This window comes from Drosophila elegans, unplaced genomic scaffold, assembly GCF_018152505.1.
Source record: "Drosophila elegans isolate 14027-0461.03 unplaced genomic scaffold, ASM1815250v1 contig_208, whole genome shotgun sequence".
Taxonomy (NCBI): Eukaryota; Metazoa; Arthropoda; class Insecta; order Diptera; family Drosophilidae; genus Drosophila; species Drosophila elegans.
This window is the reverse complement of record NW_024545578.1, coordinates 26882754-26900564: the sequence shown is the minus strand read 5'-3', so window position 1 is coordinate 26900564 and position 17811 is coordinate 26882754. Positions and strand designations below refer to the sequence as shown.

Genomic DNA, 17811 nt, shown 5'->3' with positions numbered 1-17811 from the left:
ATGAAAATTAGTTTTAAGTATAATGTAACAATTAAATATTTGCAACTCTTAGTGACTAGCGCATTAACTTAAAAGTTCCAAACTTGTAGCGTTAGAATGAAATTTTATAACAAATACAAATACAAATACATATTTGATGAACGTAAGTTTGGGTGTGTGTGGCCGCTCGGTCAGCGTACCATTTCTAGGGTAGCTCTGGGAGGTTTGGCCGGCGGCTCGTTGCCTACCGACTGGTCGGTAGCTCCTCCCCTCCTGGATTGAAGTGATGGCCAAAGTGATGGTGTGGACGACACGAAAACTGGCTCTGGTAAGGTGGTGAAGACAACCTTCTTTCTTCTTCTTCTATTGCTCAAAAATTTGGAGTTGTAAAATATTTCCACTGAATGATGGAATTGGAAGCATTGATGGACCTTAAGTTGTGTTGGTGTAAGTTGATATCCTCAATATATTCGGTGAAGTTCGTGCCACTTCCATGTCGTAAGGATTTTGATTAAGTTTATCGGCAATGGAATAATATGTGTGAATTGATACATTTCTTGCTTAAATATAGGTATTTTAATTCTAAAGTTGATCTTAATTCCGATCATGAAAATGTCTAATTCTAACATGTCGATGATGTGTTCGTTAGCTAAATTTTGCAATTCTGTGCTATTTATTACTTGCTTGATTACAATTAGTTCCTGTTCTGAAACAATGAAATTTGGTACAATGTTTAATTTCGCCAGTAAAATACTTTCTTCTATGTTGCTTAAATGATTAAACAAAACATCGATATTCATATTTATACGTGATATGTACTGAAGTATGTGTAAGTTATTATGTTCTGAATTTACTGTTTTTAAAATAGTATCTTTGTAATAGTTTAGATAATGATTAATTATCTGTTGTTCCTTGTTAATATGCTCGGTTATGTTATCGAATACATTCTTAACGTCATTATTAAATACCTTTTGCCTGTTAGTATTTGCAGTTAGTTCCCTTTGGTTTTCCGTAATAGTCTTTAAGCTATTATCGATTCTATTTCCGTCCGTGTCATCTAAGTTACCAGTAACTATTTTTACGACTCTACCTAGTCCATTTATTAGTCCTCGTCATTGCCTCTTTTTGGGAACTAACCTATCTACTCTATTTTTTAATTGTTGAAGTTTAGTAACTAACGACGCCATCGATAAAATCTTGCAGGTTTATTATATGTGATAGGTATTTGTGGGATTGAACGACCTTTGGTAGTTCCAAGCTTATTTTTAGTAACGGAGTGTCTTTTCCCAATTGTTAGATCTTTAAGTCCTGGGCTGCGACGAACGCGAATCTGTAATATCAATAGGAATTTGGTTTGTTATAATTCTTTTTTTGATCTTAGACTTGTGTAATTTTTGATTTCTCGATGATATTAGTGTAGTTTTATTATCTTTGAGCACCTTATGTTGAGAAAAACGGGGGGTGAGTTTATTTCTTCTATTTTCCTTACGGAATATAATTTCAAAATTCTTCCCAGAAAACTCGGCGTCTTGGTCAAAAATCAGTTTTGTTGGCACCCCCACAAAACAAAAATAATGCCTCAATGACTTGATCACGTTTATACAACTCCTAGCCGGAATTGTATAAGCACTAGCGAATTTAGAAAATTTGTCGATTAATGTAAGGATTGTTTGACGGGACAATTGTGACCGACTGGTAGGTAGGCCAGAGACTTAATTTCATAAACTTTCACATTCTTGGGCGAGGATTCAAGATCGATAAAAGGTAACTTAGACCTGTAATCATTATCCTTGTCGGGAGGGTTATATAAATTAGGTCAAGTAAAAAGAAATCCATTATTTGAACAATATATGACTTTAGTGATCTGTATCTCGCATTGTGTAATTCTGATTTAATTTTAGTAGGTGGCGTTAGAAAGTTGAGCTTTCGTACTATAAAAGCTTCTTAGAAACGTTTTGTGACCGATAACACAAACGCTTTGAGAGCTCGATAAATTTAGAGATGGGCAAAAAAAAATTTGCTATATTTTAAAATTTTTCTTTGACAAAGGCGAAATCAAAATAAATAAAAAAAAACTTTTTGGACCGAATTTTGATCTGCGAATAGCTTTGAATCGCATCAAAACCGAAACGTTTTGGAAGAGGATGATGACTGGTGATGAAAACAGTCGTGGTCGAAGAAGGATGACGACGTTTTTTAGTCAAAAACTGCTCAGTAGTCATCTCACGGCGAAGGTCAAAAAACTTTTCAGCAATCAGTCCAAACGTAGAGTCAGTCGAGACATTGTTTCCATTGCCTACAGTGACGGAAACCTCACTGCTCTTTCTTACGCTCTTAACAGATTTAATTCCCTGAAGTAGTAACACTATAGTGGCCAGATGTGCTATCGCAACGTATACTATTATTGACATTTACAAATCCAGAAGGAGGAGCAACATTTTTATTATCCTTCACAGTATCCGTCGAAGTTTCACAAGGATTAGTTTCAAGACCCCGCTCCAAGTCAAATCTCGGCGACCTAGACTTTCACAAAAATTTGTGTACAATTTTATTAGAAAAAATGAAGAGAGCTACAATTAAAGCTACGAACTCGCTGATATTAAAGACGAGACCGTCTGATAACCTATTTTTTAATTGAAATAGGCATGACAGCAGCACCGGGTATTTAGAAACAAAAGTTGAAAGAATATGAACGATACCCTTGCAGAGGGTATTATAACTTCAGTCAGATTTTTGCAACGCAGTGAAGGAGAAATTTCCGACCCTGTAAAGTATATATATTTTTGAATGGCATCGATATAGTGCATAAGTCGAAACGAATAGGATCGGACGACTATATTATATACATAGGTCCAATATTAACAATCTGGAAAAAATGAAAAAAAATATTATAACTTTGCTGTTTTTTAATTTTATTTTTTGGCTCAATAAAATTAAGATCAAGAAAAATAAAGCTAAGATTCATAAATCACGCTTTGAGTATGGATTATCTCCATTACACTACTATATTCGTTGTTTTGAAAATGGCAGTTGAAATAGCAGGTATTGATGGAGACATTAAAGTCTTGTGTTCAACATTGCTCCAGTGATTGGCATCATTAAACCAGTTTATATCCGTGATCTACAATGTCACACTAAGTGCTCCAATCCTTTCATTCTTACGGAGTAGCGGTAGTTTCTCTGTGTTGGCTGTTGGCTGCGGATTAACGGAGCCCAAATCTTCAGTTAATTAAAAAGCGGTGTACAGAATGTCCACCTCAGGCGGCGTTGGAAGCTTCTTGGAGTGGCTTTACGTATCCCAGTGTTCCAAATAAAGGGTGAAATGGTTCCAAAGCATATATAACTAAATTTCCGAACCATAAGTTTAACTTAAAAAAAAAAACTTAATTTATTTTAAACACTGACTGTCCTAAGACAAGTCTCAAACTGAACTCGCTTCTTAACTTAAACTTCTTTGACGATCATACCTCGGTTTTGGGCTTTAGAGCTTTCTATGAGTGGAGTTGGCTTTAATTGAGTGAGTTTTCTAATTGCCCTTTGGATTGTTGATTGATAATGCACCAGCTGCTCAATCCGATTGTTTAGTCTAGAATCTTGTTGATTCGTTCGCATGGTAATTTTCCATTGAGGGTGTGAAAGTGTGGAAACGAACTGATAACGTAATTTGATTAGTTCTGGATGTTTAGTCTAAGGCTTGGATACATTTGCAATAAGATATTGGCTGATTCGTTCTGGACGTTTATTCTAAAGCTTGGATACATTTGCAATTAGATATTGGCCGATTGGGGTACTAAGGGTGTATGTGTATGCACAAGAGTTATGTGGGATTATGGATATGTCACTATATATTTAATATTTAAGGTTATTTACTCAAAGATAAGGCACAGATCGAAAATTTGTGTGGGGTGCCGTCAAAGTCAAGTTCTATGCCAACCATTTTGAGACGATTGACGTCCTAAAGCACGGGATTGAAGTAGCCATTGAAGCCATTGAGACCCATACTACCGAAAGTGTACTGAAAAATTGGGTGTATCGAATTACCTACTGCATGGTCTCCCGAGGCAGCCATATTCATAGAGTGTTCTTCCACAAATAAATAAAAATGTTAAACTCGTATATGACAAAAAAAAAAATGTTTGAAAAATATTTAGCGGTTATTTCATTGTCATTTCAAACAAGAAAGAAAGCAAGCTTTGGCAAGCCGAAGTTCATACACTCTTGCAGCTATTGCAAGAATTAAATATTTTTGAAAACATTACAATTATTATTTACTTGCGTATACGTTTAAAACCATTGAAACTATGATGATTTGCAGCTCAATTATTTGATAGTTATTTTATATATTTTTATTATTTCTATGGGAGCTATATGATATAGTCGTCCGATTTTGTTGAAATTTAAACCGTAATTCTAAAATATTTAATTACTATATGTCGAAGAACTAAAAAAAATATTAAAAAACAGCAAAGTTATAATTTTTTTTAATTTATTTTTTTTCGAGAGAGCTATATGCCATAGTCGTCCGATTTGGCTCGTTCCGACTTATATACTACCTGCAATAGAAAGACAACTTTTGGGAAAGTTTCATTCAGATAGCTTTAAAACTGAGAGACTAGTTTGCGTAAAAACGGACGGACAGACTGACAGACTGACGGACAGACGGACGGACAGACGGACATGGCTAGATCGACTCGCCTAGAGATGCTTATCAAGAATATATATACTTTATATGTCTCCTTCACTGCGTTGCAAACTTCTGACTGAAATTATAATACCCTCTGCAAGGGTATAAAAAGCAAGCGCTAGATGGGTTACCCTGTACTTAAGAATTATGGTCATTAATTTGCTAAGATCGGAAAACAATTTATATAATTCAGTATTTTTAAACATATTCGCATAGACATAGAGGGTTGTTTTAAAACATGTGTAACTTTTGCAATAGATGCAAGAGTAATATTACGGCTAAAGAGTTCTAAAAATTCTAAATTCTAATAGGGTGGCACCCGTATAGGTCACAATTCCTAAATCATATTTTGTAATAACAATAATTAATAAGCCCTAGCTTAAACTTACCACATCTATAAGCTGCGAAAGCTTTAATTTAATGCAAACTTTAAGAACATCAGTGGTATTAACAACAGGCCGAACTAATTTGTTATAGTTGCTCAAGAGGTCATCATATAACCTTTTTGCATCGGGGTTTCCAGCTACTGCTCCATGTACCATAAGAGCAGAAAGTATCCAAGCTCTGAGTGTTTCGCCCGAAGATGGCTTCCTTATAAATAATCTCAATACTTCGATTATGAACTTCATAGTAACTTTAATGTACGCCTTCAATGAGAAAATGTTTGTTGAATGATGGAAAAGTGTGATATTTATTTGAAGTGTCCTGCAAACAAAAAAAGACAGAAATAGTAGCAGCATTATACACCTTAATTTAAAATAACAATTGATGAAAAACATAATGGTAATTTAGTAAGAAACCTAAGTCCCAAACTGCATTCGTTTTGCAGAGGTTGGAAGCGCCGAGTCGATAGTTCTGAAAATACCAGAAATCTCCGTAATGCCAGCGGCGTCGTAATTTTGCTGAACAAGTCAGTCGTGTAAGCGGAACGCGGACTCTCGAAAATTTTAAACATGTGGTTTATCATATACTGTGTGTGTGATAAGGTGTACGTAATTTTTTTTTTCAAGATCGATCCAGCGGACCCGAAAGCTTACAAACTGCATATAAAAACCTTGTTTGACGAATATCCAACTGACCACAGTGTTTTAAACAAAGGATGCAGCGGTTGCAAAATGTATTTGAATACGTCGAATTATGATCGTTGTTGTTGTCTGTCATTGTACTAGCGCAACGTGTTTCGGCCTTGCACACACTCCAAGTTCTGGTACGCAACTGCCTGCGCCTAATTCTCTACCTACTGTGTCTACCACGTATGCCGAATCACGCTCGGCGACAGCGACACAACGCTGTCGCCTCGCTATAACGGTACTTCTTAAAGCGACAACATGTAGGCAACCACACACTCACAGCACAAGAGGCTGATGCAATATTATTATTCTGGTGAAATACCCGAAAATATGTATTCGCACACACACACATATATTCACAACCACGCAGTTTCAATGCGCCGACACGGCCATCATGATCCTAACACGACCTCGTGTATAAAATAACAACATTAGAATTTTCTTTCTTTCTTTTAATTATTAAACTGAACATTAAATAGTTTCATAACAAAATCCAATTTTCTTATCTTAATTCATATTAACAGTTTCACAAAACAGTAATGAGTTCCATAACCATAATTTTTTTTATCAATTCAATTCAATTTTTCTTTCTTTCTTTTCGTTTCTTTGTTTTTCTTCTTCTTTTATATTATCCATTCCTCTTCATTATTCACTCTTATAGTCGCATAATCAAATACCCCACACGCCATGATCAAAACAAACAATATGTTTTGCACTTGTGCTTGCATTATATTTTATGGACTCAGTACTCTGCCATTTTCGTTGGCCAGCAGTACAACTTTGTCACCCTTCTTGGTGTACTTCACTTTCTTCTTCAATACTATCAATATTTGCATTTTCACTCTCTTCTTCAATACTCTCAGTATTTTCATTTTCACTCTCTTCTGTAGCGGTTACGTTACTTTCATCTAAATTATTATAATCATCGTACACATTAAGCTCTTCGGCCACTTGCCCCTCTGGTAATTTTCTTAAATCCTCATGTGCATATTTATAATTTCTTTTATTAGTTAAAGACTTTAAAATGTAACTGTCGCCTTCTAGATCTTTTACTACTTCAAAAGGCCCCTTAAATTTTGGACTTAGCTTGGTCTGGTGTCTTTCTTCGGTTTTAAGTAACACAAAATCTCCAACTTTGTGCTTTGTTATTTTTGCCTTATTTCTATCAAATCGTTCTTTATCATAAGCTGCACTGGCTAATACATTCTTTGCAGCTTGCGCTCACACGTTTGGCAGATCAATAACATTTTCTATATCACTAGGTGGAAGTAATCCTAATGGCCGTGCTACCTTTCCCAATAACATTTCTAAAGGTCTTGCTTTCGTAGTGCGGTTGGTTGTACAATTGATTGCCAACTGCACCTCTCCCAGCCAAGACTGTGTTCCAGTTTCAACCGCCGTTAACATATTCTTCAACGTGCTCATGGTTCGCTCCACTTGACCATTAGCTCGACTTGCACCAGTGGCTAAGAAGACTATGACTATGATAGACATATTTGCCACTTAATTTTCCTGTGATATCGATGTGGATAGTGTGCCAAGGAATAGTGACTTTTGATATTGAATGCAACTCAGCCTGTATTTTTCCGGAAGAGGATTTTGACATTTTGCAAGTGATGCAGTTGTCGACAAATTTTTTTTACGTATTTTGACATATTGTCAAACCAGTAGAAATCGTAAGTTTTATCCAATGTCTTTTCGAAACCTAAATGCATAATGGACTCATGAACTTGATTTATGACAGACCATCTGAAAGCTCGTGGCACCACTGGTAAACAACGTGTTCTCCCATTCCTTTGAATTTTTCGATGAAGAACTTCTGCCCTTAATTCATAGGTTTTCGCAATATCTTCAGGCAGAGAAAAGTTTTTAAAAAGTTTAACAATTTCGATTATGTCCAAATCTCGACGTTGTTCAGCAATAAGCCAGTTGCTTGAAATTTCAGCTAAATTTGCGGTTGTAGTAGACTTTTGTGAAAGGGGATTTCTCGATAAAAAGTCAACGTGTGCCATTCTTTTCCCTTCTCTATACTGAATATCGAATGTGAATGACTGCAAAAAAGCCCACCAACGCTGTGCTCTGGGGGTTAAATCTCGCCTTAAGCGAGTTGCAGTCAGTATAAACTACAAAGTTCCTACCCAGCAAATAATGTCGAAAATGCTTGATGGCGTTCACGACAGCTAAGGTTTCCAACTCGTACGAGTGATATCTTGATTCTGCCGATGAAGTAGTTGTGCTATAGTATTCTATTACCTGGGGTTTGATATTAATTTTATGTAATAAAATTGCACCGTAGCCACAGCAACTGGCGTCTGTGTGCAATTCGATTGGTTAATTAGGATCAAAAATAACAAGTACTGGTTTGTCGGTAAGAGTAGCAATGACCTTTTTCCGTATCTGTTCATGCTCTGTTTTCCAAATAAATTAGTTTTTCTCTGCAGTTAAGAAATATAACGGTTTCATTAATTGTGAAAATCCCTTAATAAACTGTCGGAAATATGATGCTAGCCCAATGAATTGTCTAAGTAAAGTGACTGACTGTGGAGGCGGAAGAGCAGTCAACGCTACAACTTTCTGTGGGTTTGGACGAATTTCACCCGCACTTATATTGTAACCCAAATATTGAACCGATGTTTTCAGGAATCAACACTTTGTAAGATTGAATGAGAACCCAGCCTTTGTCAAAACATCTAGAACGATCTGTAATCTTTCTAGCGCCTCGCATTTTGTTGAGGCGGCTGTCATGATATCATCCATATAGACGATGACAAAGAAATTTGCTAGATCCCCAAGCGCCTGTATTACTAATCGTTGAAAAACAGAAGGTCCGTTTTTGAGCCCAAATGGCATAGATAGGAACTCATATTGACCATCCGGAGTCACAAACGCCGTGTACTCGAAAGAATCTGAATGTAAAGGAATTTGGTAATATCCGCTGGTCATTTCTAGAGTAAAGTAATTAACTCCTCCAAGCCTATTGATTTGATCTTGTATAAGTGGTAAAGGGTATTTATCAGCGACCGTATTTGAATTCAGCTCTCTAAAGTCAACACAAAGTCTGTCCGTACAATTTTTTCTTCACTAATAATATAGGTCTTGCATAAGGCGAGCAGCTTGGCCTAATTATATTGCATTTTAGAAGTTCATTAATTTTGTCCCTAACCAAATCTCGCTCGCATGGACTTAAACGATATGGCCTTTTTTGTACGGTTTTTGTTGGATCAATCAATCTAATTTTCATTTCGCCAATTCTGACTTTAGTACTTGGAATACCAGTTATAAACGGATTTGTGTATTTTGCCAACAGTGAATGTAGTTTTATTTTATCCTGTCCCTCAAGCTCAGTATTAATATCGGCTTGCTCATTGCCGGTACATAAATTAACTACTTTGAACTTTGAGATTTTAAATTGGTTTGATGAAATGACAATATCAAGACCCTGATTTAATATCTCACGGCCAATTACAATGTCATTTTGCATATCATCATCGCCTATTACATGAAACAAAATTTCAATACAATAATCGTCAATTTTTACATTGCTTAATATTTGAACAGTACTACATATTCCATTGCTGCCGATACCTTTTAACATAACAATATTATTGTATCTTTTACCAGAAAATTTGATACTTAGCTTTTCTTTTCTCAACGAGCATTCCGATCCCGAATCGAAGGTGATTTCAAAAATTTGGCCTCTATGGTTCAGGCATCCCTTTGGTACTGCAACGCTGCACTGCTCCACTCGCTTTTCCCGGTTGAATGCCTTGTTCATATCAGCTTCCTTCTTTGTACATTGGGTAGATATGTGACCCAATTCTCCGCACTTGTAGCAAGTTACATTTGATTTTCCACGGTGATGAACATCATGCCTGCCATGTTGGGTTTTATCAGTCGCGAATGGATTCTGTTGTTTCCTGAATCTGCATTCAAACATTTTATGGCTCACTTTTCCGCAGAAACGGCACTCTATCGGTGATTGTTTTTGCCGTTTAGAATAAGTTTCAGACTGATGCTTCATAGCGCCGCTTTTCCTTTTAATAAAAGTGAACGCTTTTAATTCGGACTGTAGATCGCCTCTGGTTCGAACATTTGATGTGAAACTTAAACGCAACAATCGGTGATCGAAGCTTGCCAGCAGCGCATGGGTCACAGACACAGCAATCTCTTCGCTATCCATTTGGCGCCATTTCGTCGTTAGTTCGGTAACCATGCGACTTGCATGAACGGCCAGACTCTCGCCATCAGTCGGTCGATTTGATAGCATATTAAGAAACCTAGCGGCTGGTGTTTCTATAGTATCCAAGCGTTGTATAAACAATTCTTTAAGCTCGGACCAAGTGATTTCAGCATAGCACACTTTCGAAAGCCATTGCGAAGCACTTCCTTCTAAAGCTGAACTCAGAGCCATAACCAACGCACTGCTTCTCAATGTGTTTTCTTGTAAAATTATTTCAACAGTTGTGCACCACGATGATGCGTTGGCGCCTGGTTTGTCTGGGTTGAATTTGGGTAGTTGCACAGTTTTGTTCTGCCCTGCTTCAGGTACAGTTGTTTTTTTTTATGGCTCTCACTAGTTCAATTAAGTTTTTATTTTGCAATTCCATCAGGGTACGCCATGGTCCATCTAGTGTTGAAGGCTGGTGGCCAGATCCCACTTCTGATGTCGAGTTATGATCGTTGTTGTTGTCTGTCATTGTACTAGCGCAACGTGTTTGGGTCTTTCACACACTCCAAGTTCTGGTACGCAACTGCCTGCGCCTAATTCTCTACCTACTGTGTCTACCACGTATGCCGAATCACGCTCGGCGACAGCGACACAACGCTGTCGCCTCGCTATAACGGTACTTCTTAAAGCGACAACATGCAGGCAACGGTTGCCTGACAACGGTTGCCTGGCAACCACACACTCACAGCACAAGAGACTGATGCAATATTATTATTCTGGTGAAATACCCGAAAATGTGTATTCGCACACACACACACATATATTCACAACCACGCAGAATTTTGTTGGTGACACGCAGAGGACGGGTTTTTCCGCGCTCTCCAATCAGATTCGAATTTCCACCGTCGTAAAGATCAAAAATAGCTAAAAGTGTGAATTGTTTAGTGCGGGTCACCTCAGGTTGCAGGTACGTACCACAGACGCAACATGAAGGTTCTATCCAGCCAACTAACCACACTGCTACGCTTGCAACCGACTGCCAAGCTTGGTGCACAGAAGGGGGGATCCTCTCTCTTCCGCACCCACACAACAACGCTCCACTCCAGAGCGCCTCATATTTTGGCGTTTTTCTCTCAGTTTCCACAAGCCGCACACGCGCGTTTTTCCCGGCACAACCAAACAACAGCGATCAGCTGATTGCAGTGTTGGACAGCACCGAGCTTAACAGTGAGCTTAACATTAAGCTTTCCCGATTGAGCTTTACAGCGGCTGCTATCCGATATCGGTTACCCGGGATATTTAAAATAAAAAATTAAATACAAAATAAACCCAATTTTACCACCTTCGCCACTGCCTCCAGGGGTGGATGACCAAACAGCCAAGGTACCGGCCAATTCCCAACCCCACCGCGATAGCGGCGCCAGCTCAAACGGGGCCCTGGGGACCGAGTCGGAGCGGTATACCTCCCATCAGGCTTCAGCCGGGGGAAATCCTGGTTCACCGAGGGACCTCCAACTGGTGCAGGCGATGGATAAGGTGAAAGGGTCCGGACATGACGCGGCCCAGGCCCTTGCAGTTGCCAGGGCGGAGGAAGAGCTGCTAAGGAAGTTCCAGATGATGAAACTGAAGGTGCCGCGGTCTCCTACGGGGATAGAGCAGAATTCCGAGGCTCACCCATTGTCAGCGCCCCCTAAAGTAGCTGGACCAATCTTCAACGATGTGGACGATCAAACCACGCCGAAGAGAAGTCGGGAAGCAACCAGCCCTGAAGAGGCCATCGATGGAGCCCAGAAGAAGCAGCGGGTCCAGAAAAGCGCCACAGCCCTCAGCGATGAGCTGGGTAAGATGCTCGACGAAATGATCGCGAAATTTACTGACACGAAGAGTAACAACAAGAAGATTGTCCTACATGTCACCCAGGCCACGATCGACTCACTGCAGGCTATGACAAAGCTGCAAAGCGAGATTAGTGCGACGCTGGACGAAACTCACGCCAGGGCTCCGACCGCCTGCGCAGCCCAGCAGACAACGCCATCGATGGTTGGCCCAGGACAAGAAGCCGCTAGCACAGAGAGGGTGCATACTGGCACAGGGAACCAGACGAGAAACCCTGGCTGGCAGCAGGTTAGGCGCAAAACCAAGAAGCCCCGCGTGACTGGCGAGAATATCAGGGAAAGCGAAGACCACGCGAGACTCACCATGAATCGGAAGAACCAGCGCCCTGACGCTATCCTGATCAAATGCAGCGAAGGATCGTACGCAGAAATGCTCAAATTGGTTTAAACCGAGCCTACCCTACAGGGGTTTAAGGATGGGGTGCAAGGCATACGCAGGACAGCCAATGGGAGCCTGCTACTCAAGATGCAGAAACCCTCAGACCCAGCCACGCAGCAACTGCATACAGACATGAAGTCCGTCTTCGGCGGCAAAGCCGAAGTGGCTATACTGGAGGACTCGGTACAGGTGGAAATTCGCGACCTGAACGAGATGACCACCTGCGAGGAGGTACTACAGGCAGTCTACGCTGAGGAGGAATGCGATATCTCGGCGGGTGCTGCACCTAGGATGCGAAAGGCCTATGGCGGAACCCAAACGGCGACGGTTCACCTCAGACAAGAGCATGCACAGCGGATCCTCGACAAGGGGAAAATCCTGGTAGGATGGGTAATCGGCCGCATAAGGCAGAAAATGAGTCCAGGCGATGCCACAAATGCATGGGTATAGGCCATATGTCTGCTAGATGCGTCAGAGGTAACAGCCAAAAACACGCAGGAATCCTGCTTCAGATGTGGCAAGGATGGCCACAAATACAGAACTTGTACTCAGGGCAAACCGAAATGTATAATTTGCACGAACGAGGAATAACTGGAGGAGAGGCCGAACACTCGACCCTCAGTAGGTTGTGTCCTGAGTACCGGAAAGCTCTGAACTGTATACAGCATGGTTAAGGTTCTACAGATTAACCTAAACCACTGCAGAGCGGCGCAGGACCTACTAACCCAGACGGCAAACGAACAACAGGCTGATGTGGCAATAATCAGCGAGCCCTATAAGGCCAAACACGAAGGCGTATAGCAACATAGTGTGGAGCAGCGATTTGGAGCTGCGGGCAGCCTTCTGGACCTATCGCAAAGGGCATCCAGAGCGGGATACACCAGAGCGATGTTCAGAGGCCTAAAAATCTACAGCTGTTACATTGCCCCGAGCGTACGCATTAGCGAATTCAGAGTAATAATGCAGGAGATCGCTGACGACGCACGCGGCAGGTCACCAATCCTCATCGCAGGTGATTTCAACGCATGGTCCACAACATGGGGCAGCGCTAGTATGACACAGCGGGGAACCATCCTCCTTGAGGCGTTGGCTTCGTTAAATGATTGCCTACTCAACGAAGGGAACAGGCCAACCTTTAGAAAGTCAGGCCGGGAATCGATTATCGATTTGACCTTCGCCAGCCCAGAACTGGCACGTAACTGCGCATGGAGGGTGTCAGACATCTACACTCACAGCGACCACGCGCTGATCATCACCCAGACAAGACGCAGATTGGCCTCCCCTAGCAGTCGCCAACGTCCTACAAAGCCCATACCCTTAACACAGTGGCCCTCCTAGCACACATGGAAGGCGTCTGCGTTACAGGAGACGCTAACACCTGCGCAAAGAACTTAGCCGATAGAGTTAAGGCGGTGTGTGATGCCTCCATGGGAAAAGCCATGAAGGGTGATAATGGGCGTAGACCAGTTCTTTGGTGGAACGAGGAGATAGACGGTGCAAGGAGAGACTGCCTAGCGGCCCGACGCAGGAGTCAGGGAAGCAGAGGACGCGGAAACCAAGAGCTGAGCGAAGCAACCTATAGGGCCAAGAGAAAGGTGCTGAAAAATGCGATCAAAGCCAGCAAGGCCAGATGCTTCCAGGAGCTGTGCGAAGCTGCGGATGCAGAACCATTCGGCTCAGCATACAGGATGGTCATGGGCAAGCTCAACAGGCACCCGACCCCTACTGACCACTTGCAGCTTGGCAACATAGCGGCTACTTTGTTCCCCACACAGCCGCCGTTTACCTGGCAAGCCACAGGATTAGGCGATATCGTACTCACCAGCGAAGCCGAAGTACTGGCAGCATTAAGGAAAACCAAGGCTGAAAAAGCCCCTGGTCCGGATGGAATTCCCAATGCTGCACTGCACACAATAGTGGCAGCTTACCCGGGTATATTCACGGAAATGTACAACAAGTGTCTCATCCAACGAACCTTCCCCACAGGATGGAAGCGGCAGAGATTAGTGCTCATCCCAAAACCGGGCAAGATGAACGATGACGCATCGTCATACAGGCCCCTTTGCATGCTAGATACAATGGGTAAGATGCTCAAATATGCACCCGCCTCGAAAAGGAGCTCGACGATCTTGGAGCTTTCTCGGACCACCAGTTTGGTTTCCGGAAGGAAAAAAGCACCATTGACGCGATCCGAGCGGTCATCCAACTGGCTGCTAAGGCAATTGAAGGAGAATGGTGAATAGGCGGCTCAAAAGAGTACTGCCTCGTATGCACTCTGGATGTCAAGAATGCATTTAACTCTGCCAACTGGAACCGTGTCCTGCGAGCGCTTCGTCTAATGGGAATTTCTGACTACCTTACCGACCTCGTAGCGGACTACTTCAAGGACAGAGTGCTCACATACTCTTCAGACGTCGGAGAGCATGAGTACCAGGTGACAGGAGGATTACCTCAAGGCTCAGTCCTGGGCCCGATTCTGTGGAACGCCATGTACGACGGAATCCTAAGGCAGGCACTACCCAAAGGATGCACCGTAGTGGGCTTTGCGGACGACATAACAGTAGTACTGGTAATAGTAGCTAAAACCCTCGAAGAGGCCACGGTAAGGTGCAGCCTCTCCATAGACACCCTTATGAGCTGGCTCGCAGACAACGGGCTATCGCTTGCCGAGCACAAAACGGAGGAAGTGCTCAGGAAGATTGTTGAGAAGGCAACAATTCGAGTCGGATCAACCTTAATAGCATCAAGCGACTCAATCAAGTACCTTGGGGTAATGATCGATCACAGATTATCGTTCAAGACCCACCTAGCTTATGCAGCAGCCAAAGCGTCCAGATCGACTGCATCCATCTCAAGGATGATGGGCAACACCCGAGGACCAAAGCAGCACAGCAGAAGGATAATAGCCACAGTGGTGACCTCGACCATCCTGTACGCCGCGCCCATATGGGCCATATGGGCGCACTGCGCATCACAAGCAGCTTCTGCACGGTATCAGGGGAAGCCGCGCTAGTGATAGCCGGTACAATACCGATCGACCTCCTGGCGGCAGAACGAAGGACAGGAAGTACAGGAAGTAGGATCCGGCGCAGCAGCACGATAGAGGCTTGGCAAAGGAGGTGGAACAGTGCAAGCACAGTGGACGCACAGGTTAATCCCCAGTCTAATCCCTTAGCTGCAGAGAAGACACGGGCAGGTAGATTTCTACCTCACACAGATGATCTCCGGGCACGGATGCTATAAAGAATACCTGTACAGGTTCAAGCACGAGCCGAACCCCTGCTGTGACCACTGCGGCACCGCCAGCATCGAAGACGCGGAGCACGCATTCTTCATCTGCCCCCTATACGCGAGGAACCGAGCCGAAGCTGAATTAAGAACCGAGCGTTTCCTGACAGTGGATAACGTTATTAATTGCATGCTGGAAAACCAGAGGAATTGGGATGCGGTAGCTAATCTGGCCGCTGGCACCCTGAAGGACTTAAGGCGTCGGGAACAGAGTCGACGCAACTAGCAATAAGGATGAGCGGCAACCTGACCGCCATCCGTCCCGCGAAGTATAGCTTTGCGGCGGGAACGGAACTTTTCTACTAGTTCTTCTTCTATCTTTTGTATTTCTTCTGTATATATTTAAGCTTTTCTTAATACAAAAAAAAAAAAAAAAAAACAACCTCGCAGTTTCAATGCGCCGACTCGGCCATCCTGACCCTAACACGACCTCGTGTAGAAAATAACAACATTAGAATTTACTTTCTTTCTTTTAATTATTAAACTGAACATTAAATAGTTTCATAACAAAATCCAATTTTCTTATCTTAATTCATAACAAATTATCATATTAACAGTTTCACAAAACAGTATTGAGTTCCATAACCATAATTTTTTTTTATCAATTCAATTCAATTTTTCTTTCTTTCTTTTCGTTTCTTTGTTTTTCTTCTTCTTTTATATTATCCATTCCTCTTCATTATTCACTCTTATAGTCGCATAATCAAAAACCCCACACGCCATGATCAAAACAAACAATATGTTTTGCACTTGTGCTTGCCATTTTCGTTGGCCAGCAGTACAACTTTGTCACCCTTCTTGGTGTACTTCACTTTCTTCTTCAATACTATCAATATTTGCATTTTCAATTTCTTCTTTAATACTCTCAGTATTTTTATTTTCACTCTCTTCTGTAGCGGTTACGATACTTTCGTCTAAATTATTATAATCATCGTACACATTTAGCTCTTCGGGCACTTGCCCCTCTGGTAATTTTCTTAAATCCTCATGTGCATATTTATAATTTCTTTTATTAGTTAAAGACTTTAAAATGTACCTGTCACCTTCTAGATCTTTTACTACTTCAAAAGGCCCCTTAAATTTTGGACTTAGCTTGGTCTGGTGTCTTTCTTCGCTTTTAAGTAACACAAAATCTCCAACTTTGTGCTTTGTTACTTTTGCCTTATTTCTATCAAATCGTTCTTTATCATAAGCTGCACTGGCTAATACATTCTTTGCAGCTTGCGCTCACACGTTTGGCAGATCAATAACATTTTCTATATCACTAGGTGGAAGTAATCCTAATAGCCGTGCTACCTTTCCCAATAACATTTCTAAAGGTCTTGCGGTTGGGTACAATTGATTGCCAACTGCACCTCTCCCAACACATCCTGCCAAGACTGTGTTCCAGTTTCAACCGCCGTTAACATATTCTTCAACGTGCTCATGGTTCGCTCCACTTGACCATTAGCTCGACTTGCACCAGTGGCTATCAAATGCAAGTTTATTTTTTGACTGAATTTTGCGCCTGTACAACACCTTCCCTGGTAAGCTATTATTCGGTTTGGTACTCCAAACAATGAAACGGCAGATTGAACGGCCTTTATACAACTCTCACTGTCTAATTTAAGACTATGACTAAGATAGACATATTTGGTAAACGCGTCTATCTGAACAATAACACTCCTTCTGGTCACTCTTGCCACTTCATTTTCCTGTGATATCGATGTGGATAGTGTGCCAAGGAATAGTGATATTGAATGCAACTCAGCCTGTATTTTTCCTGAAGTGGATTTTGACATTTTGCAAGTGATGCAGTTGTCGACAAATTTTTTTACGTATTTTGACAAACCAGTAGAAATCGTAAGTTTTATCCAATGTCTTTTCGAAACCTAAATGCATAATGGACTCATGAACTTGATTTATGACAGACCATCTGAAAGCTCGTGGCACCACTGGTAAACAACGTGTTCTCCCATTCCTTTGTATTTTTCGATGAAGAACTTCTGCCCTTAATTCATAGGTTTTCGCAATATCTTCAGGCAGAGAAAAGTTTTTAAAAAAGTTTAACAATTTCGATTATGTCCAAATCTCGACGTTGTTCAGCAATAAGCCAGTTGCTTGAAATTTCAGCTAAATTTGCGGTTGTAGTAGACTTTTGTGAAAGGGGATTTCTCGATAAAAAGTCAACGTGTGCCATTCTTTTCCCTTCTCTATACTGAATATCGAATGTGAATGACTGCAAAAAAGCCCACCAACGCTGTGATCTGGGGGTTAAATCTCGCCTTAAGCGAGTTGCAGTCAGTATAAACTACAAAGTTCCTGCCCAGCAAATAATGTCGAAAATGCTTAATGGCGTTCACGACAGC

The 17811-nt window shown here is 41.6% G+C and overlaps 1 protein-coding gene across 6 annotated transcripts in view; it reads right to left on the bottom strand.

The window, feature by feature from the left end:
- The window catches only part of LOC108150545 (acetylcholine receptor subunit alpha-like), a 688503-nt gene that overhangs the window by 544281 nt on the left and 126411 nt on the right, over window positions 1-17811 (bottom strand). For all 6 annotated transcript variants that reach the window (XR_005977287.1, XM_041708510.1, XM_041708509.1 and 3 more), the window contains one exon: window positions 5053-5368. Coding sequence is in view for 5 of the 6 variants with exons in the window: in XM_041708510.1 (XP_041564444.1) it covers window positions 5053-5368 (316 nt within the window). In the remaining variant the exon portion in view is untranslated. The remainder of the gene's footprint in view (window positions 1-5052; window positions 5369-17811) is intronic.